The 22,377-nt window shown below is 36.0% G+C and overlaps 3 protein-coding genes across 3 annotated transcripts; all 3 read right to left on the bottom strand.

The window, feature by feature from the left end:
- Window positions 1-176: 176 nt before the first annotated feature.
- LOC122072966 (vacuolar iron transporter homolog 4-like) lies at window positions 177-1,325 on the bottom strand. The gene has a single exon (XM_042637449.1). The coding sequence runs from the start codon at window positions 1,070-1,072 to the stop codon at window positions 401-403; it is 672 nt and encodes a 223-aa protein (XP_042493383.1). The 5' UTR covers window positions 1,073-1,325; the 3' UTR covers window positions 177-400.
- A 10,204-nt stretch (window positions 1,326-11,529) lies between these two features.
- LOC122073037 (vacuolar iron transporter homolog 4-like) lies at window positions 11,530-12,729 on the bottom strand. The gene has a single exon (XM_042637564.1). The coding sequence runs from the start codon at window positions 12,350-12,352 to the stop codon at window positions 11,681-11,683; it is 672 nt and encodes a 223-aa protein (XP_042493498.1). The 5' UTR covers window positions 12,353-12,729; the 3' UTR covers window positions 11,530-11,680.
- A 5,909-nt stretch (window positions 12,730-18,638) lies between these two features.
- LOC122081732 (vacuolar iron transporter homolog 4-like) lies at window positions 18,639-19,510 on the bottom strand. The gene has a single exon (XM_042648999.1). The coding sequence runs from the start codon at window positions 19,487-19,489 to the stop codon at window positions 18,815-18,817; it is 675 nt and encodes a 224-aa protein (XP_042504933.1). The 5' UTR covers window positions 19,490-19,510; the 3' UTR covers window positions 18,639-18,814.
- Window positions 19,511-22,377: the final 2,867 nt, after the last annotated feature.

Genomic DNA, 22,377 nt, shown 5'->3' with positions numbered 1-22,377 from the left:
TGGGGGTGGGGGGGTGGTTGGGGGTAACCAAATATTTTCACTTTGTTGGTCCCCAAGTAAACCATTTTTCATAATTAAAGCCAGTTTCAGGTATAATAGACTATGGATTTGAAGCAACTCACAAGGAAAAAAAGAAAGAAAAAGAACAGATATCAACTAATCAATTGGCTTAAAGCTGCAAAAGTGAAAACTGAATTAAGAGAACCAATATTTTACATCTCATTACAATCCTAAAAGATACAGAAAAAAACAACACATCACAAAGAAAGAGAGAGAGGGGAGAGATCCTTCTGCAAAAGACATCCACCTCTCCATACATGTCTTGATTCCATAGCTTAAAAGAGGGGGAAATAGATAAAAAGGATGAGGATGTAGCTAGCTGGCTCGGGATAACCTAATCTTATACTCCAGCTAGACCAATCAACTTGGTCAATCCATAAGTTATAGCCATAGCCAGCCACCCACCAATCAACACCCTCAAACAAGACTTCTTCACAGAAGCCCTTCCCAAGAGTCCACCTAAGATCCCAAACACTATCAGAGCCAAGCTTGACATAACAATTACCACCCCCAACCTAACCTTATAATTCTGTATAAATGAAGCTGATAATAGTGGTACCACAGCTCCGACAACAAAGGCTAGAGCAGATGCTCCAGCCGCCTTGAACGGGTTAGGAAGGTCTTCTTTCTCGCTCTCATCCAGACTTTCTTTTCCATCATCTGAAGCTTTATGCTGTCTCTTCATTTGAGAAAGCTCTATGTCATACTGAGAGTACACCGACACGAACTCTCCAATCGCCATGCTACATGCTCCGGCAACCATCCCTGCAAAGCCAGTAATAATCATGGATTTTACATCCTGCTTTACAGCTCCTACTCCCATCATTAAAGATGCTGTGGAGACCAACCCATCACTGGCTCCAAGCACTGCGGCTCTAAGCCATTGTGCTCTTTGGGCGTAGTTAATTTGGACTTCTTGACCTCTGTGTTGCTCAGCATCATTTTCCGGTATATCAAGTTTGGTTTCCTTGGGGATTGGTTGGTTGCTGGCTTCTACTTCTAGGGGTGCCATGGAGTATTGAGAGAAGGAAGCAAAGAGGGGAATTAGGATTTGGAAATGGAATAAGGAGAGATGAAGAAGGCTTGTGGATGCCACACGCCCTCGGAAGGGTATTTATGGAGGAGAGGAGGCGAAGATGATGCCCTGTGGACACTGACATGACATCACAAACGAATAGGCAATATCTGGTGAAACCAAGGAGCCTGCAACGTGACACTCCAATTGTGCCCACCCAAGAAAGCTCGAGACTTTATTACATTAATTTATGGGAGCGTTATGGATTAAGATGGGTGGTCAACTACATCCACCGTAGCATGGCAAATCATGTGGGGTGTAAATTGAACAGATGGATCACAAGGCTTCTTGTATACATATGTTGCTGAGGGAGAGGTGCATGGGGCACGCCGTTAGCTTTTGTGGTGCCACTGGCTCGATCAAGTTTAGGCATCCAAGCAGTGTGTCCAGTCTTTTTTCGTAAATTTAAAATTTTAAAATAATTGACTTTAATAATGTAACAAAATTCACAAAGCATTGAAAAATTCAAGACCATCAAAGAATACACCAGATTAAGAAAGTGCATAAAAATACATGAGAATAGATAGAAGAATAAATGATTAAATTTGTTCATTTTTAGAAAAAAAAAAATGATTTAAGTTTGAAGCTTTAAATTGGGCAGATGAAAAGGTAATTAATTGATTTATAAAAAAAAAGGTAATTAATTGAAATTGAAGTTAACTTTGGAACATTATCTCCTGCAATCATTTCCTAAATATCCTAATTAGAATAAACACATAATTATTCCACGTAATAGAACAATTGCTCCCATTCACCGACTTTGTCTTTTAGATAAAGAAATCCATGACCAAAGAAGAAACTCCTAAGCATCAACGTGTCAAAATTAAACAATGGTTATAGCATCGGAACAACAACGACAAGGCTTCTGTTGTACCCCAGCAAGAAAAAGCAAACCAGAATATAAACGGACTAATGCCCATGTGATCAAACAGTGACTAACTGATAGTAAAGCACTGTTGCTCTAAAGCAGCAAGAAAAATGCTAATGCCCCAACTATAAAACTTTGTCTATCAGATGAGGGTCCACAGAAGTTTCTACTTTTTATATTTTACTAATTATTTTGAAATGTAAGCTAGAAGAGACGTATCATCAATTAAAGAATATATTTGGTAAGATCATGACTGCAATATGATGCATCAAGTGCCATATACATATATGGCATTGTCAATTAGGGTTAAAATTTGGATAGATTTATTGTGTTTTCTTGGCCTAAGCTTCTGATTCTAATTTTTTTAATGTTAGGAATATATAGAGTCTAGATTCTAATCTCTAAATAATCCAAAATTCGAGAAATGAAAATTTACAAAATGGAGAAATAGGTTGGTATGACAAAACTATCTAGTTTGAGCCACATAGCAAATGATATGGCAACTTTCGACTGTTAAGGGAGACGTAAACCTCCCTTTGCAAAAGTTGCCCAAATTTAGTGCTTTCATTCAATCAAATGACCTACTTGGTTGAACTATTCATTATTTTTTATTTATTTATTTTTTGTTAACCAAGGTGTCCGGGCCAGCTTAAGCGCACCTTGACTAATCCTCGGGGAGACTAGCGCAGTAATCCACCGCCACGGTTTTCACTTAAATCACAGATGCGCAGATGGGGAATCGAACGTAGGGCCGTGCGCCTATCCACACAGTCCCCAATTCACCCTATCCATCTGAGCAATCCACGGACTGGTATTCATGTTATGGTTGAATCTGTTTAAATCCAATGTTTGATTTTTTAGTATATTTATATTTTTTTCGCTAGAAATTCAGATTATATTAAGTATATTTATATTTTTTATCTTCACCTTTAAAACCCTGATCAGACTAAAGTCATAAGTGGATTTAGCACAATGAGCAGCAATGCAAAGCTTGATGCAAAATTTAATTGGTATGAATTTTTAGCATCAATTTCTTTGTTAATTAAATAAATAAAAAACAATGTTGGTGAATCAACCTAAACCTAGGATTTCAAAAGTAGGAACAGGATCAGTGAAAGAATAAATTGGAAGAAAACCAAATGCAAGGAGGAACATCAGCCCAAGCTTCATTAGACATAACATAGGATCTTTGCATGTATTTATCTGTGGAAGATTCTGTTATAAAAAACTATTGGAGGCAAGAGAAGAGAGAGAGCCTTTTTTTCAAGGAACCCTATTCGTGTAGTTTTCATTTTGATATATTAACTTCTCTTCACTCTTTTCCACTTTCCAAGAAGTCATGGGTTCAAACCTTGCAAGAGAGTTAAAAAAAAGGTGAGGGGGAGGGGGAGGGGGAGGGTGAGGTGGGGGGCCAATAGAGGTATTTCAAAACTTATTTTTTCTTTAAAATCCATTTAATACAACAGATGATCAATATACGATTTCTGTGATCTCATTGCTTATTCTCATCCAATGATCATTCAATGGCAGTCCTCGCCATGGAAAAGTCAATTAGAGTTTAGTGGCTATGAATAGAACATTTTTGAAGAGCATCCATGGTGGATTCAAAGAGGAACTAGTGCAATTTTTGCATTTAACACTTCTTTAATTATTATTATTATTATTATTATTATTATTATTATTATTATTATTATTATTATTTTTGTCACCGAAAGATGGTGAATTGTATATGGAATAAGTTTTAAAAATCAGAATCTGATCTACCGATTAGAAAGATTTCAATAAAAAATTGTCCGATCAAACCTCACCACAAATTCTGTTGATCTGGATCGATTGATACATAATGGAATGTAGGGATCATGTCAATTCTATTCTATTCTGGAAATTTCTAAGCTATAACGACAAATTTTAACTGAGATCTATTCTATTTACTTGAACCTTCATATAGAAAGAAGGTTCCTCGTGTGGCTGACCTAGCATAGTTTATTTCTAGTTAAGATATTTTTATTCAAAATTTTAGATTAAAGGAAAAAGGTTCTCTAAGCCTGCAGCATTTCATATCCTTTCTCCGTTCATAAAAAAAAAAAAAAAAAAAAAAAAAAAAAAAAAAAAAAAAAAAAAAAAAAAATCTATACAAGATAAAAGGGTAAGCCACAACCATAGGCGTAGAGACACTTTTCCCTTAAATTAATCAACAAAAGGAAAAAATTGGGATATCCAGTGAAATATATGGGGCTCAAGTCAGAATGGTCTAGCTGCTTGAATTGGAGAAACAGTTGAACCATCCCCAACTTTGTTTAAATAAAGCATTTGCTGTTAGTAGAGAAATTTCAATCCATTTGATTAAACTTCACACAAAGTCAAACTCAAAACGAACTTTCTTAATCTCGAATATTCCTCAGGTAATCTAATAAATAAAAAGAATGGTATCAGTGGAGTCTATATTTTATGATGGATAAAATTTCCTTTTTCATGAGATGATGTTCATCACTTGGATTGAAGCCCCCACCGCCCAGCTGAATCTTCTGCGACTTGTTCACCATGGGTATTCTATCAAAAAAAGAAAAAAAAAAAAAGTTCACAATGAGTGCAGAAAAACTAGGTCTCACTACAAGAAAAAGGGTTTTCAGGATGGAAAGTTTTGATCCCAAATACTAAAATATTATCGTTAATACCTTTTTGGGACAATAAAAATTTCCATCTCATATAGTCGTTTTATGCTTAAAACGATGATTTCTTGTGTGGACTTTTAAAAAGAAGATAATTACTATGTTTTATATTTTGTTGTTAATGAAGTAAAATGATAAAGAGAATGATCAATGGGCGATTGACAGCCTCCCTGTTTGGACTCACATGAGATTGAAATCTCTTAATGTGGATCATAATTCAAAGAAGAGGCGAATTAGAACATACAAACCAGCTGACAACATATATATTGTTAATAGTAGTAAATGAGCGTGCGTTGAGCACGGATCTATTACTATATTTCTGGAAAAAGATTTTTATTCCATAATTGATAAGATTATTAATATTAAAAAACCAAGGAAAAGAAGATTATCCTAGGCAGCATCTGTCGCTTGGTAGTTTCGGGCCTTCCAGAGAAAATTTAAGATACTATCCTTAGATACAATCTGGATGTTTCTAACCTGTCCGCACACGTTTTTATTTGTATTGACATTGCTCTTCTTCTTCTTCTTCTTTTCACTTAATAAGAATAATAATATAAGAGAAAGAAAAATAGTTTTTTTTTTCTCTTGTTTTTTCTCCTGACGACAAAGTAGAAAGACGACTATGTTATATAGAAGTAGAAGAATAAGGTCGACTAAGGACCAAACGAAAGCCCAAACAAGGGGTCAGCAGAGGGTTCAACAGGTCCACTTGCTCAAATTATTACTATTATTACTATTATTATTATTATTATTATTATTATTATTATTATTATTATTATTATTATGGACGTTACGGGGTTTAAGCAAGCCCTTGGACTTAGTTTTTTTTCTCTCTAAAAATTAAGGAAAAAGGTTGGACATGTTAACAGATTACATAAGAATAAGGAATGCTAGCATCTATTGATTGTTTGATGATAATCTTGCATAACTTGCCCAACACTGCTGCTCTATGGTCTCTTTCCCTCTCCCTTCCTTTTCGTCTCCATTGCCCCCTCCCTTTCACAAAATCCGCCGATTCCTTCTGCCAATTTTACATCTTCGCTCACCCTTGGCTCCTAACCTCCACCTCACTTCCTCATCCTTGTCATAAAACCTCTACAACTTACCATCTTGCCCCGCCCCGCCCCACCTCACCTTGCCCCACCTTGCCCTTCTCTCCCTCCCCTGCTCCCTCTTTCTGCGTCCCTAACTACCTATCTCTGCATCTCTCATTTCACAAACTCAAAAACCAATACCTATTATGCTCTTTGTACTCTGCCACGCTCTCTTCTTCTCCTTTCTCTATACTTTATGTTCAATGTTAACGATTCACGAATAATTAACAAAAACAAAAAAATGATTCACAAACAGAGGTCATCTCTCATGGGAAAAGATTGATTGGATCCTCCAAACAGAAGCACATAGAACAAAAGCAATCAAGCAAATGTGTTTTGATGAGTCGGTCAGAAAGAACCCAGAAACCGCAATTAAATGGATCTTCAATACAACGTTTTTAGAAATATGGATTTTTTTTTTTTTTTTAACTCGACGCACATGGGTTCTGTACTTCCTGGTGTCTAATCTCTCCCGCATTGTTTGAAATTCCCTTTTTACTTCACATTCTTCCTCTTTCTTTCTTCTATACTTTATTATTTTTCATCTTTTTCCCTCGCATCTCTTTGCATGGCTGGTTTTGATTGATTAAAACAAAAGATTTCTATTGCGGCAGAGAGAGAGAGAGAGAGAGAGAGAGGGTTGAGCTGGCTACTATAGGACCACCTGCCTTAATCTGATCTGCTTGAAGCAACATGGCAAATGTAGAGGTCTCAGGACTTGGGTGAGCACGGGCATAGGTTAGTTGCCGGGCAGCAGAGAGAAAAAGTGTAGCAATGGTGGACAGAAGGTTTGGGTCTTTTCCCCGCCATCCAACAGTGTTATTTAAGTTAATTAAATCCTACGAATAAAATTTCGTCAGCATTTAAGATTCTAAGGTAATCCACTAGCATGCCTATTGCTCTCCCAAAAGTTAAATATTATTAAAAGCAAAATTAAAATTAGAATTACGAAGCAGACAAAGCTTGAACCACTAGGACAACATATCATCTCTACCTTCGGCATTGCCATCAACAAAGAAGACAAGCAGAGTCCTAACAGAATCTAAATCTTGGCTTGTCCCAAGAAACACATGCTATCTCTTCTAATATATGGTTCAGAAATCTAACCATCACCTTTGAAACACCATTCTATGCTGCCTTCTTCGCAAGGTACTATGCCATAGGGTTTGTTTCCATAAAATAGTGTGTGCTTTTCCATGAAATTGACTCTAGAAATAGGAGGACAAACACCCATTTTTGGAGAACAAACCATGAAATATGATTTAGCTAAATGGAAGTCACCACAGTTGCCGAGTCTGATTCAATCCAAAGCCCCCTCACATTTGAGTTTTTTCTGCACATTATACCTTCCAAGACCGCCTCAAACTCTATCAAAAGAATATGATTAACTCCCATGAAAATACTAAAGGAGTACATTACCTGTCCCGTACTGTCTTGATGGACAACTCCTGTCCCTGCTCTACATGGATTACCCAACGAACTACCATCAATGTTAAGCTTCATTCAGTTGGTCCTCGGTCTACACGAATGCACCTCAATCGGTTGCATGCTGATTTCCTGACAAATAGATTTAAAAACATACTCAGCTTTCAGCTTTCCTGTCCTTTCCTTCATATCTTCTTTTGTTTTGCTTCCAACATATATTTGCAGAAATCATTACAAATCCAATCATCCAAGACTCCTTCAAATTTATTGACAACTTATGATGATAAAAAATGTATTGTAATTTTGAGTATACATTGTGATGACAACTTTTGTTGTTGGTGTTAATTCTTTTAAATGAATTGTATAATACCTGATATAGCTCATGCTATCATAAAGTTAAGCCAACATACTGTGAATCCAAGAATGGAATACTGGAATGCATTCAATCAAAAGGCTAAGGTAATTAAAAGGTACTGTGGATTATAGTTTATATTATTTTGGTAGCCTAGTTAGTCATGAAGGATTTTGTGACACTAACTGGATGTTTGATTCACAGGAAACTTTAGCTACTAATGGATATATATTCGTTTTAGATGGTGAGTGATTTCTTGAAAATCGGTTAAATAAACCTATGATATGGGTTCCACCATGGAAGCTGAATTTGAAACTTGAAAAAGTTGGATCTTAAGCCTAATGGCTAAAGAACCTAGTAGCAGATATACCATTATGGCCTATGTCGGTGCCTACAATGTATTTACATTACGATAGTCAGACGGTTATCACAAAGGCTAAAAGCAAGATTTGTAATGGTAAGTAAAGGCATATATTCTTAAACATAACTTGGTGAGATAATATGAAATAATGGTACATACCATTGATATCGACTTTTCAAAGTCAAGCAGGAATGAAGCAGACGTGCTTACAAAGCCTCGGATCACCAAAGTTATTCAAAAGACATCTAAAGGAATAGGCTTAAAGGCCCATGTCATAAGTCAGAGTGATGGATACCCAACCTATGTGATAGGAGATCCCTGGAATTAGGTTCAAAGGGTAAAAACGAAATCACTTGATGACTTGATTAGTACTATCAGGTGCCTATTCTGGATTAGATGTGAAAGATAGTACTTACCACATTGACAAGGAGGCTGAGTTATAAAACTCTTAATTGGTCAATACTCATGTCAGATGGGGCTATGTTAATTGTGGTGCATACTATGGGCTGACCTAAGTGGATGTAGGGGGTGCGGCCGCCTCCGATGAGAATTTTATGGGCAGATTCTCTAAACATTCATGATTCCAAGATGGGGACAAAGGCCAAAATTGTCCACAATATAAAAAAGAGTGACTATGACGTCGGGTGGTAGGATATGGATGGTAAATCAGTCGGCTACACCAATGAGGAAATGTTCAAGAAGTCTGACTTCACCCATACTCTGTAGCGTGGCTTAGCAGAACTAGTGTAGATTCAAGTCTGAAGGACATCTGCAACGATGTGTCCTACCATTCTAATGTGCTCGGACTATATTTTTCTTTTTGTATTTAATTATTTTTACCAGTATTTTGAATCTTCTAGGGGAATTGTTGGTTTTAAAACAAGTATTTAAAACAAATGAAGATTCAAAATAGCTTTAAATAGTTGTTTAAATACAAAATAACTTTTACAAGTTTTATAGCCAACAATTTATTTGTCAATTCAATTTTGGAGACATTTTATTATCTTCTTTAAGCCTCATTATCTCTTCAGTTGCTAAAGATTTAGGTTGTCTTAGTTTTCCTTTAATTTTGAAGTCTCCTTACAATAATATCTTCTTAGTTCATCCTCTTAAAGTCCCTTAATTCTTTATCTCATTTGTCTTATAAATAGAAGGAGACTTTAGCATTTGCAATACGGAACAAGTCATTTGAATTATTCAAGTGTGTTCTTAATTTTGCTTCTCTTGGGTTTTGTTGGATTTTAACATGTCCATTGTGTGAGTGTTTTGTTTTTTAGTCTGAGTACAACCCTATAGCATTCGAAGGGGTCCAGTAGTTGAGTGCACGATTACTGAGTGAGCTATTGGGCTATTTTATCTTGGAGGCCGATTTGCATTATTCTCGATTGCACCATAGGAGGCATCTATGGTCTTAAGGATAATGTCAAGTGACACGACTCAACCCACCAATTTTCTAACAATTTCTAGTATAGGTCTATAATAATTCTATGCAAGTGATATATTGAAAGTTCTCTTATAAGAAAGTGACACTGAGGTTTGCTCTCTCAATAATCTGACACATAATTTCCCTACAGGGAGAAATTGGAGTTCCCGAGATTACGAGTTTTAGGTTGTTTTTTTGTTTGTTTCCTCCTCTATAAATTGCAATGCCATATGTGGAGGGTAGAAATCAATTGTGAGCTTGTATTTGAATTGTCTGAATATGCCTAGACATTAACTCTGTAATATTTTTAATTCCAATTGTTAACCATTAGATAAAAAGAAAAATAATAATGATAATAATAAATAAATAAAAGGAGCTAGATACCAAGAAATATGCCAAGGGAAAAATGATCATTTTTACATTAAAAGGTAGGTACCAAATGTCACCATATTTGGACAAAATTTCACGCATAATATTAAAACAACCAAATAAGGTAATACCAATGTTTTGGCTCAATCGGGGGGTCCGAACATTGAGAAATGTGCCAAGAGAAAAACTATCATTTTCACAAACGATGCTAGTTTTTGATGGAATTTTGCACAAGGGACTGAATGGTCAAATCAGGGTATCATAGGGGGCATGCTAAGTGGGTCTTCAACACCTATGGATTGAATGCGACACAATATTATTTGTGACTGATTCTGAAGGTGTTGTTCCATGGTGCTGTCGTCAAAGGTAGGAAAATTGTATTCTTACCTTCACACAATGCAATGAAAGATCTCTCATTGCTATCGAGAAGAAAATCAAATCGCGGATTACCTCTGCAAGTTTGCTGCAAAGTCAGATATTTCTACTCCTATTCAACATTGACCAACGATGGTCAGAATAGATTTAGAAATGGATGCTTTGAGGCAACTTCGTTATCGCTTCTTACAATTAACTCAAATTTATTTTCTTTGAATTAAGAGTCTTTAGGTCTGCTACATTGCTGATGGCAATGCTGAAGGTGGGTTATCTTTCCTGGGATTCTATTCTTATGGTGGTGTCTTCTTTTTGTGATTTATTCTATTTTTTCATTTTAATACATATGATTTTCTAGCGAGGCATTCGGTGGCGCATTTCTCAGAATTGTAGGGAAATTAATTTAGTGACAGATAGGTTAGCAAACCATGCTCCAACAAATAGAAGCTCTACAATCTAGAACCATCCTCTAGATTTTTTAAATTATGATATAAATTGGGATTTCAAACAGAGATTGAGGTATCAGGTTTCTTAAGTTTATTTTGTAGTTTCTTCTGTTTGGATCTTTATCTCTACTAATGACAATGCCGAAGGTGGAATAATGATCCAAGGTCGTTCTATACAGTTTTCTCAAAATTCTCTCCATTTTTCCTGATTTAGTAATATTCACTTGCTGACTTTTAGAAAATAATAATAATAATAATAATAATAACAATTTTTTCTATCAAAAAGAAAAAAGTCTTGATGAATTTACTTTATAAAAATGCTTCTTTAATGTAGGTGATCACTTGAAGCAAGGTTTGTCGAAGCCGACATATATGTAGCACTAAAAATAAAAATAAAAAATCAAAATAGATCTATACCAACTCCGTTGGGCATCTTTAAGTGGTGAATCTATTCTCATCCCATTAGCCTCCCTATGGCCTCAATCATTTTCATATTTATAACTGTGAAACGCCTAGAATCAAACCCCCAACCCCCAAGGACGGCAAAATACCAAACCCCTCATGGTTCTTTTTGATAGGTAAGGATAATTTCAGACATGGGCTCAGGAATACTAACCCAAGCCAAAGAAAGAAGAGAAGCTATATAGTTGTAAAGTGATGTATGTCTCTCTCGGTATATAATTTTCAGTTCCAAAAATTCCAACTTACACCACCATATGCATAATTTTTCTTTTTTATTTCTATATATATTAAAGGATTTCCCAATGTTGGTACCAATCAAAGTCATTTTTCATAGTAAATACCGGTTTAGGGTATAATATATTATGTTTTTTTGGAATAACTCATGAAGAATAAAATAAAGAACAAAATCAGGAGATGCTCACCCACTAATAAAGAAAAAAAAAGAGATCGAATCCCAACGAACTAATTGGCTTAAGCTTCAAAGAGAAAACTGAACTAAGAGAGACAATATTTTACATTTCATTACTATCCTAGAAGATATAAAAAAGAACACATCACATAAAAAAAAACACACACATCAAATTGAAAGAAAAAGCATAAGTAGATTAGAGAGATCTTCCTCTCTATATACTTCTTGATCCCATAGCATATAAGATGGAGAAGGAAGGAGGATGAGAACCTGGCTAGCTGGGGATAACCCATTCTTATACTCCAGCTAGGCCAATCAACTTGGTCAATCCATAAGTTATAGCCATAGCCAGCCACCCACCAATCAACACCCTCAAACAAGACTTCTTCACAGAAGCCCTCCCCAAGAATCCACCTAAGATCCCAAACACAATCAAAGCCAAGCTTGACATAGCAATTACCACCCCCAACCTAACCTTATAATTCTGTATAAAAGAAGCTGATAACAGTGGCACCACAGCTCCAACAACAAAGGCTAGAGCAGATGCTCCAGCCGCCTTGAATGGGTTGGGGAGGTCTTGTTTATCGCTCTCATCCAGACTTTCTCTTCCATCATCTGAAGCTTTATGCTGTCTCTTCATTTCAGAAAGCTCTATGTCATACTGAGAGTACACCGACACGAATTCTCCGATCGCCATGCTACATGCTCCGGCGACCATCCCTGAAAAACCAGTAATGATCATGGATTTTACATCTTGCCTTACAGCTCCTACTCCCATCATTAAAGAAGCTGTGGAGACCAAACCATCGCTGGCTCCAAGCACTGCAGCTCTAAGCCACTGTGCCCTTTGTGAGTAGTTAATTTTGACTTCCTGATCTCCCTCTTGCTCACCATCATTTTGGGGTATATCAAGTTTGGCTTCGTTGGGAATTGGTTGGTTGCTAGCTTGGAGTTCTAGGGTTGCCATGGAGTATTGAGAGGAGAAAAAAAAGAGAGGAAGCAAAAAGGGAATTAGGATTTGGAAATAGATGGAGAGGAAGGCTTGTGGAAGCCACACGCCCTCAGGGTATTTATGGAGGAGACGAGGCGAAGATGATGCCCTGGGGACACTGACATGACATCACAAACGAATAGGCAATATCTGGTGAAACCAACGAGCCTGCAACATGACACACCAATTGTGCCCACCCAAGAAAAGCTTGGGACTTTATGGGTGGACGGCAATCAACCAATGGGATTTAGATGGGTGGTCAACTACATCCGCTGCTTGTAAATTGAACAGATAGATCACAAGGCTTCTTGTATACATACCATGTTGAGGGAGACGATTGCACAGAGTCCGATCAAGGGCTCGTATTGATTCACATTTGGACTTCATTAAAAATAAAAATCAATCGAAAGAAGAGAGATAAAAAATGGAGTGCAAGTGTGAATCAAACACCGTACAAAAATGATCTGGATTCGATTGGACACACCATTAACTTTTATGATGTTACACATTCAATCAATAAGGGCTGGGTACACAAGATTCATAGGGTTTATTTCCAAAAGGAGGGGGAAAGAGTGATATAGGTTAGGCATCCAAGCAGTGTGTCCAATCTTTTTCTGTAACTTTATAAGATTAAAAAAATTGAAGTTAGTAATGTAACAAAATTCACAAAAAAGACTACTTTTTAAGAGACATAAGCAAATGAATGGTCTAGTTGCTTGAATTGTTGAAGAAATAGTTGAACCATCCCCAATTCAGTTTAAATAAAATATTTCCTGTTAACTACTAAACTATATGCTTAAGATTTCTAAGGACAGATTAATTTTATTGAACAGTCCATTTGATTAAACTTGTTACAAAATCAAACTTGGAAGGCTGTTTCTAATTCTCAAATATCCCTCCAAGTAATATAATAGATAAAGAGGATGGGATAAGTATTTTTCTTCACCACAAGGTGATGTTCACCATATATATCAAAAGGACGAGACCCTGAATCCTTCCCCTATCCCCACCCCCTTGCATGGATCACTGTGATCCGTTCATCGAGGGTGCAAGAAAATTCAATCCTTTTATAATTATACTTCTTAAAATGTGGACTTCTTGTATGGTTCATCAGAAAGAAGACAATAACTAAGTTTTATTTTTGCAGGTAATGAAGTGAAAAAATAAAAAATAAAAAAATGACCAATGGGCGATTGACAGCTTCCCTTTTTGGGCTCACATGAGATTGAAATCTCTTAATGTGGATCATAATTCATAGAAGAGGCGAATTAGAACATACAAACCAGCTGACAACATTTATATTATTAATAGTAGTGAATGAGCGTGTGTTGTGCACGGATCTATTACTATATTTTTGGAAAAAGATTCTTATTCCATAATTGATCAGAGTATTTAATATCAAAGAACCAAGGAAAAGAAGATTTTCCTAGGCAGCATCTGTCACGTGGTAGTTTTGTGCCTGGCCTTTAGAGAAAATTTAAAATACTACTCCGGGATACAACCTGGTTGTTATTAACGTGTCCGCACATGTTTCTATTTATATTGACATTGCCCTTCTTCCTTTTGTTTTGATGTAATAATAATTTCGATAAGTGGATATATTGGACCCTTTGTTGGCCCCCTTGTTTGGGTTTTTGTCCGATCCTCAATGGACCTTATACTTCTATCATTATTATAGAAGGATGGGCTGTAAGGGATTAATCATGTCCTTGGCTGCAAAACCTTTCTCCAAACAAGAGTGGACCAAGAAATTTTTGGGTTTCTACTTCTAATCTCATTCCAGGCAGAATAAGAGGAGAAATTTCTTGAGGAAGTATAGCTCCAAGAACATTTATCTTCCAAATCAAATTGGGGTAGCCTTATTATTTTAGCTACAGAAAAGGCATTTCTCAGAGAAGATGAACTAACGTTTGGGATATTCCAGCTGATGTATGAAATAGTACCTTAAACCTTTGCAGAAGAATTTAGAAGGGGAGCTAAAGCTTGGCCACAAGATTCCGAGATAGAAAACTCTCCCAGCCATTGATCATTCCAAAGACTAATTATTTTTTCCCATTTCCTACTACCCATCTCTCCTTGCTTGAAATGAATGACCACATTTTACAAACACCAGGCCAAATGGATGAAACCTGTAGTTTTCCCCTTGAATAGCCTACAAAAATATAACAGGGTGGACAACATAAGATGTCATATACATTTTATTTCAATTTGTGTGGCCAATTTTGACATGCCACATATCTCCACCGAGCTTTGTGGAAACAAAAAAAAAAAAAAAAATCCGTACGGTAATCAAGTTCGGATTCTAAATAAAATTGACCAAAAATTTGAGGACTTCACAAAACAATGCTTCATGTCGATCGAGGTATGATGTCATATTGTCATATTTGAACAAAATATGTAGAAGATTAAAATAGCAAAAAAAAATCAACCTAAGAGTTTTAGCCCAACTAGTGGCCCAAATTCCATGAAATATAAAATGGTCATTTTTGCATTAAAAGGTAACCAAATGTTATTGTATTTGGACAAAATTTCACGCACAATATTAAAACATCAAAATAAATTAATACCAATGGTTTTGCCTCAAATTGGGGAGGTCTAGATATCAAGAAATATGCAAGGGCAAAACTGTTATTTTCACAAATGATGCTAGATTTTGATGGAATTTCGTGCAAGGTCCTTAATGGTTAAATAAGACTACCCTAGGGATTTTGGTTCTATTTGGAAAGGTTCTAATATAGAAATTAGATCAAGAATAAAATTGTAATTTTCTCCATTCGATTGCAATGTGAGTCAATTGGGCCTTGATCATCATCTCCTAGACGTTCTCCCAAGGTGTCAAAATTTAGAGTCTCTACCTTTGCACCCTATTGAGGGAGAATAGAGGTGGATTGATTAAGAGTATAGGAAGGACAATTCTCTCGATGATCTTGCTGTCAAAATGGTCTTCTATGCTTTTGTGTATCACATTTGGTACGAAAGAAACTTGCATTATTGAAGTTCCTCATCAGAATCCTTTTGCCAAATTTGGAGTTCTATTAACTTAATCAAAATAAAATTCATCACCTCCATCTTTTGGACTATGATAGTATCAAGAATCGCCATATTGTCTCCTCTAGGGTTTGCAGTTTAGGCTCCCTTGAGTTGTCTAGCTGCTTTGTTTGATTATTATTTTGTTCCCATATCAATTATCTAGGACCTTGGATAAATGCCCTCATATACTATTGGGTTGTTTGCCCCAAAATATGTCTTCATAAAATATTGGACTATCTCCCTGAAGTGATAGTTCATGGACACTATTCCACTTCACTTAACAGTTTAAGTTGCAAATTTTTTATAGATGGCTGTTCCAAAAGCAGGTTAGCTAGCTTTGGGGGCTTGGGTTTGTTTCTTATCTTTTGGTGTCTTGGGTTTCATAGGAACTTACCCTATTTGTTGCATGGCTGTAATGCTTACCATATATTCCCTCTATTAATTCCTCAATATTAATGTGAAAGTAAAGAAATATTCTTCTTCATATATCTCTCTTTTCTTTTCGCTAGAAACTCTGAGATTTTATTAAAACAAATGAAGATAAAGATATACGAACCAAAATACAAAAAATTGTGATTCAGAGCTCCCCACCTTCGACATTGCCATCAATAGGAACCCCTGAAATACCTGCAATAACTATGAAAATCAGTATCTAGGTCTTCCTGCTGCATCATACGTAATCTCATCATTAATGAATGATGGGAAAGATATAGCCAACTCAGAAGTCCTTGACTTTACTGCATCTTTCGCAAGATAGTCCACTATTGAATTTGTTTCCTGAAGCAATGTGCGATCTTCATGTATCTTTCTTGGTATGCTATCCATCACACACACACACACACACACACACACACACACACACACAAATATATATATATATATATATATATAGGGGGAGGGTTAGGAATGCTAGCGGGATGTAATGGAATTAGGAACGCTAGCGATTTAGTGGCCATCAGATGAAAAGTAAAAGATCTGAACTGTTTATAATCGTTGTCCTACAAAACCGCTATCAATATTGTCATTCAACTGTTTCCTCTTCTTCTACCTTTCCCCTTCCTCTCCGTCTCCGTCTCCGACTCTGACTCCACCTCCCTTCCATTTCTCTAGCCTAAAAAATTTGGCAACACGGTCGCCGGAGCAGTACTTTCCAAAACCGTCCCCTTTCCGGCAGAAAATCCGGGACCTTTGGAAAATCTCCCAAACGATTTCTTATTTATTGGACCGTTTTCCTTCTCCTAAAACTAGATATGGAAAGATGGACTGGATCAGATGAGTGCAACTCTTTCCGCCTTTCTCCCTCTCCCCTTCCATCTCTGGCAATGACGTACAAACCAAATGGAATTTTTCATCTCAACTCGATCATCTCCACCAGATATATTGGATTTTCTGCTGCTGCTTCAGGGATTTCAGATTCATTTCCAAATGTCTGTTAGAGTTATTTGAGAAGCTGCTTGAATTTTTTAAATGAAATTTTTAGTCTAATTTGGCTGAGAGATTGAACAGATCGGAGGTACGAGCTTGTTAGGTGATCTCATTCTCTATAAGGCAAGTTTTTTTCATGCTTCCCAGAAAAAATGTGAATGCTCTCATAAGCGATGATATGGTACTGTAATCACGAGTTGTCTTAGAAATGATAGTTGGTATGTTGTAGTGGATTTTCAGGGGAAATTAGATTGAAATCCAAATGGGGTTATTCAAGGCTAGGAAGGAGACATAGGCATAGTTTCCATGTACATTGTAAGCTGGTATTAGAATGTTTGAAATTTTTGGTCAAGTTGAGTGAAGGTTTAGTTTTCTTAGCAATGGATCAGCGTAAAAAGAAGGTAGTCAAACCAACACAAGATGGGTATGAGTGCTTATTTGGATTCGATTAAGGCACGGAACTTCAACATGAGGGGCTTCCAAGTGAATCGGTTGCCGCCGGAGCTTCAACCTCGTATCCACCGCCCCATCATCTCCAACTCCGGCAGTGCTTTGACCTTCTCCGCCTTGAAATTCAATGGCGGATATTCGTTCAAGAACATTGCTTCTCCCCTTCTTCCTTCCTAGAGAAGGGCAGCAGATCGGCTTATTTTTTGGAAGGGAGGCGGAGTCGGAGATGGAGAGGAAAGGGAAAGAGAGAAGAAGAAGAGGAAAGAAGACAGTGGAATGACCGTATTGATTAGGTTTTGTAGGACAATGGTTATAAACGGTTGAGATCTTTTATTTTTTATCTAACGGTCACTAAACCGCTAGTATACCTATTTCCATTGTAACCCGCTAGCATTCCTTTCTTTTTCCCATATATATATATATACTTGGTTTGAAAAATAGAAGAGAATTGTTCCTGATGAGTTCAGTTTACACAAATGATTCTTTAATGTAGGCGACCACTTGAAGCAAGGTTTGTTGAAGCCAACATATATCTAGGGCCAAAAAAAAAATATCAAAAAATAAAAATAGGTGTACACTAACTCCATTGGATTTCCTTAAGTGGTGAATCTATTCTCATCCCATTAGCCTCCCTATGGCCTCAGTCATTTTCATATCTATAACTCTAAAATGCGTAGAATAAACTCCCCCTCCAAGGCCGGCAAATCCCAAAACCCTCGTGATTGTTTTCGGTAGGTAAGGATAATTTCAGACATTGGTTCAAGACTAGAAACCCAAGCCAGGGAACAAAATACTATATGGTTCTAAAGTGATGTATGTCTCTGTCAGTATATAATTTTCAATGCCTAGATAAAGGTTTTCATAACAGCTTTTGTTTTTGTATCGCTTGATTTACTATTCTGTTTATGGCCATGCCAAAGGTTGAGTAGTAGCCTAATGGTATTCTCTCAATTGATTTATTCTTTTTACTAATAAAATTCTTTATTGATCTTTAATAAAAAAAAAATGAAAAATATATATAATTTTTAGGTCCAAAAAGTCCAATATACATCACCATGTGTATAATTTCTCCTATCTTTTTTATTTCTATATATTTTAAACGATTTCAAGATGTTGGTTCTAATCAAAGCCATTTTTCAAAATAAATACCGATTTAAGGTATAATAGACTGTGGTTTTTTAAGTAACTCATGGAGAATAAATAAAGAACAAAATCAGGAGATGCTCAGTCACAAATAAAGAAAGAGAAAGAACATGAGAAGTCTAACGAACTAATTGGCTTAAAGCTGCAAAGAGAAAACTTAAGTAGAGAGCCAATATTTTATATTTCATTACTGTCTTAAAAGATATAAAAACGACACACCATCCAAAAAAAGTTAAAAACACACATCAAATGGAAAGAAAAAAGCTTAAGTAGATGAGAGAGATCCTTCTACAAAAGAGATCCACCTCCCTATACACGTCTTGATCCCATAGCACATAAGAAGAGAAAAAAGAAGGATGAGGGACCTAGCTAGCTAGAGATAACCTAATCTTATACTCCAGCCAGGCCAATCAACTTGGTCAATCCATAAGTTATGGCCATAGCTAGCAACCCACCAATCAAAACCCTCAAAGAAGACTTCTTCACAGAAGCCCTTCCCAAGACTCCACCTAACACCCCAAACACTATCAGAGCCAAGCTTGACATGGCAATTACCACCCCCAACCTAGCCTTATAATTCTGTATAAAAGAAGCTGATAATAGTGGCACCCCAGCTCCAACAACAAAGGCTAGAGCAGATGCTCCAGCGGCCGTGAAGGGGTTGGGGAGGTCTTCTTTCTCGCTCTCATCCAGACTTTCTTTTCCATCATCATCTGATGCTTTATGCTGTCTCTTCAATTCAGAAAGCTCTATGTCATACTGAGAGTACACCGACACGAATTCTCCGATTGCCATGCTACATGCTCCGGCAACCATCCCTGCAAAACCAGTAATGATCATGGATTTTACATCCTGCCTTACAGCTCCTACTCCCATCATTAAAGAAGCTGTGGAGACCAAACCATCGCTGGCTCCAAGCACAGCAGCTCTAAGCCATTGTGCCCTTTGGGAGTAGTTAATTTTGACTTCTTGATCACCCTCTTGCTCAACATCATTTTGGGGTATATCAAGTTTGACTTCGTTGGGAATTGGTTGGTTGCTAGCTTGGAGTTCTAGGGTTGCCATGAAAAAACTGAGAGGAAGGGAAGAGAGAAATTAGGATTTGGAAATAGATGAAGGAGAGATGAAGAAGGGTTGTGGAAGCCACACGCCCTAAGAAGGGTATTTATGGAGGAGAGGATGTTGCCGTGGGGACACTGATATGACATCACCAACTAAGAGGCAATATCTGGTAAAACCAAAGAGCTTGCAAAGTGACACAGCAATACTACCCACCCAAGAAGAGCCTGACACGTTTTTGGGTTAAATGGCAAATCGTGCGAGGATAAAAATTAACACGTAATCATAAAGCTTCTTGTTTACATTTTAAGTTTCATCCTAATTAAAATTTGTCATGTAGTTGAACAAAGCATATAAAAATCCAAAACTAACAAAAAAAAAAAAAAAAAAAAGAAGAATGCATGGAAATACTGAAAAAAATATATATATATATAGAGAGAGAGAGAGAGAGAGAGAGAGAGAGAGTAAGTAGAGTAAATGATAAACTTTAAATTGGAAGTTAACTGTAAAGGGATGGATAATTAATTGAATTTGAGGTAGAAATTTGACACATTACCTATTTGGATAATTTCATGAACATCAAGAAGCCTATCACATAAGTCTTTCACGTAGTTGAACAATTATACCCATTAACCAACTTTCTCTATGACCTACCGCTATCCACAAAAGTTCTTATTTTTTTTTTTAATATATTTTACTAATTATTTTGGATTAAAATCAAGAATACACACACATATCATCAATTAGAGAATATATTTGGTAAAATCATGACTGCAATATGACATGTTAATTGCCATTTACATAAAAAAGGGCAACCCTTGTGCATAAGGTTTCTGTCACCGCGGGGTCTGGGGAGGATCATAAATTTACATGGCCTATGGTTCCCACCACTACAAAGTCTAAGGGTCATTTCGTGGAGAGACTATTTCTCAGTTTATGACCACTAGATCACAATGAAGTAACCTCACCGTTGCACCGACGTGCACCCTCACATCAAATGACATTTGTATGCTATTGTCAATTAGGATTAAAATTTAGAGGTAATTTTGTTTTATTGGCCTAAGCTTCTGTATCTAAAATTTTTTGGACACTGAAAATATGTAGAATTTAGATACTAATCCCTAATAAATAATCCAAAATTTGGAAATAAAAAATGACAAAATAGGTAGAAATAGCTTCGCATTGATAGTTTGAGCCAAATGGCTGATGATGTGGCAACTTACAATTGCTACTTGGATTGGTGGAATCCTCCTTGTAAAAGTCACCTGTCAAAAGGTTAAACCATTCATGCTGTTGTTGAATGTCATTAATTTCAACCTTTGAATTTTTTTTTTTTTTTAATTTACGCGAAATTTTTCCTTCTCAGAAGTTGAAGGAATAATTTTTTTCACCATAGGTTAAGTGACCCAATGAATACTCTTGGATCATCATTACCTCTCCACTCATTATTGACGAAATCGAAATTATCATCTCTCTTGATCATCTGGCATTTGACGATCAAACCAATGCCACTATGGGTGAAAGGAATCTCAATCCTTTCATTTATCTTGTTTTATTTCACCCTAAAAATGGATGAAGTTAGAAGTAGATTGAACACAATAAGGCGTGAGTGATAAGCAGCCTGCAACAATGGGATAGGTGCCAGAGGTCAAAAAGCTAAATGCAAAACTTGACATTTTTTTTTTTGAAAAGAGTTGGGGTGGAGAGAAAATTTTCCCACATTATAATGTAGAGTTCAGCCACTATTCTAAGATTTTAAAATACCCCACCCTAATTGAGTGAAGTCAATAATAACCTTCCCTGTTATGAGATACCTTCTCCCACCCATCCAAAAACCATGGTCAGAGAATTTCACTTTTATATATTATTATTATTATTATTATTATTATTATTATTATTATTATTATTATTATTATTATTATTATTATTATTATTATTATTATTATTAGAAAGGGCAGGTAGGCCATACATTATGCTCACATACACTTTTCTCTTAAATTAATCAAAAGAAAAGATGTGGGTGTCCAGTCAAGTATATGGGGCTTTAAGTCATTAGAATGGCCGCTTGAACTTTTGAAGAAACAGTTGAAACATCCACATCTTAGTTTAAATAAAACATTTCCCATTAACTACTCAGACCACATAGTTGAAATGTCTAAGAAGAGATTAATTTTAGAGAAAATTACATGATTACTCATTTTTAGGTTTCCCTTTACAAAATTACCCACAAAAAATTTTGGTTAACAAAAATACCCAAAATTAGGTTTGAGTTTACAAAACTATCCACCCAAAGTTTTTGTTAACAAAAATACCCAAAATTAGGTTTGGGTTTACAAAACTACCCAAAATAGTGATTCTTCATCTTCCACATATAATCATGTATTTTTTTATGACTAAAAATTTGAGTGGGTAGTTTTGTAAACCCAAACTCAATTTTAGGTATTTATGTTAACTTAAACTTTAAGTGGGTAATTTTGTAAATGGAAACCTAATTTTGGGTACTTTTGTTAACTGAAACTTTTGATGGGTAATTTTGTTAAGAGAAACCCAGAAGTAGATAATCATGTAATTTTTCCTTAATTATATTTGACAGTCCATTAAAGTAAACTTCCATTAAAGTCAAACTTCACAAGAATCTTCCTGATTCTCGAATATTCCTTTAAATAATTTAATAGATGAAAAGAGGTTGAAATAGGTGGAGTCAATTTTTATTAAGAAAATTGATTTTTATTAAAGAGGCAGATGCAGTGGGGTGAAATGATCATCTCACATTTTATAAAATATAAAATGACACCTCTGTTGATATTTTATCTTGTATTCATTGCATACATGCATAAAAACCACACTTCCTCACTAAAAACGTTAATTCTTTTTGTAATCATAATTCTTAAGAT

This window comes from Macadamia integrifolia, chromosome 1 (assembly GCF_013358625.1).
Source record: "Macadamia integrifolia cultivar HAES 741 chromosome 1, SCU_Mint_v3, whole genome shotgun sequence".
NCBI classification, from domain to species: Eukaryota; Viridiplantae; Streptophyta; class Magnoliopsida; order Proteales; family Proteaceae; genus Macadamia; species Macadamia integrifolia.
The sequence above is the reverse complement of the archived record's forward strand: the minus strand, read 5'-3'. Positions and strand labels throughout refer to the sequence as shown.

Bases quoted from the DNA above. Each gene is read 5' to 3' on its own strand.
- LOC122072966 (XM_042637449.1), bottom strand. From the start codon at position 1,072: ATGGCACCCCTAGAAGTAGAAGCCAGCAACCAACCAATCCCCAAGGAA.
- LOC122073037 (XM_042637564.1), bottom strand. From the start codon at position 12,352: ATGGCAACCCTAGAACTCCAAGCTAGCAACCAACCAATTCCCAACGAA.
- LOC122081732 (XM_042648999.1), bottom strand. From the start codon at position 19,489: ATGGCAACCCTAGAACTCCAAGCTAGCAACCAACCAATTCCCAACGAA.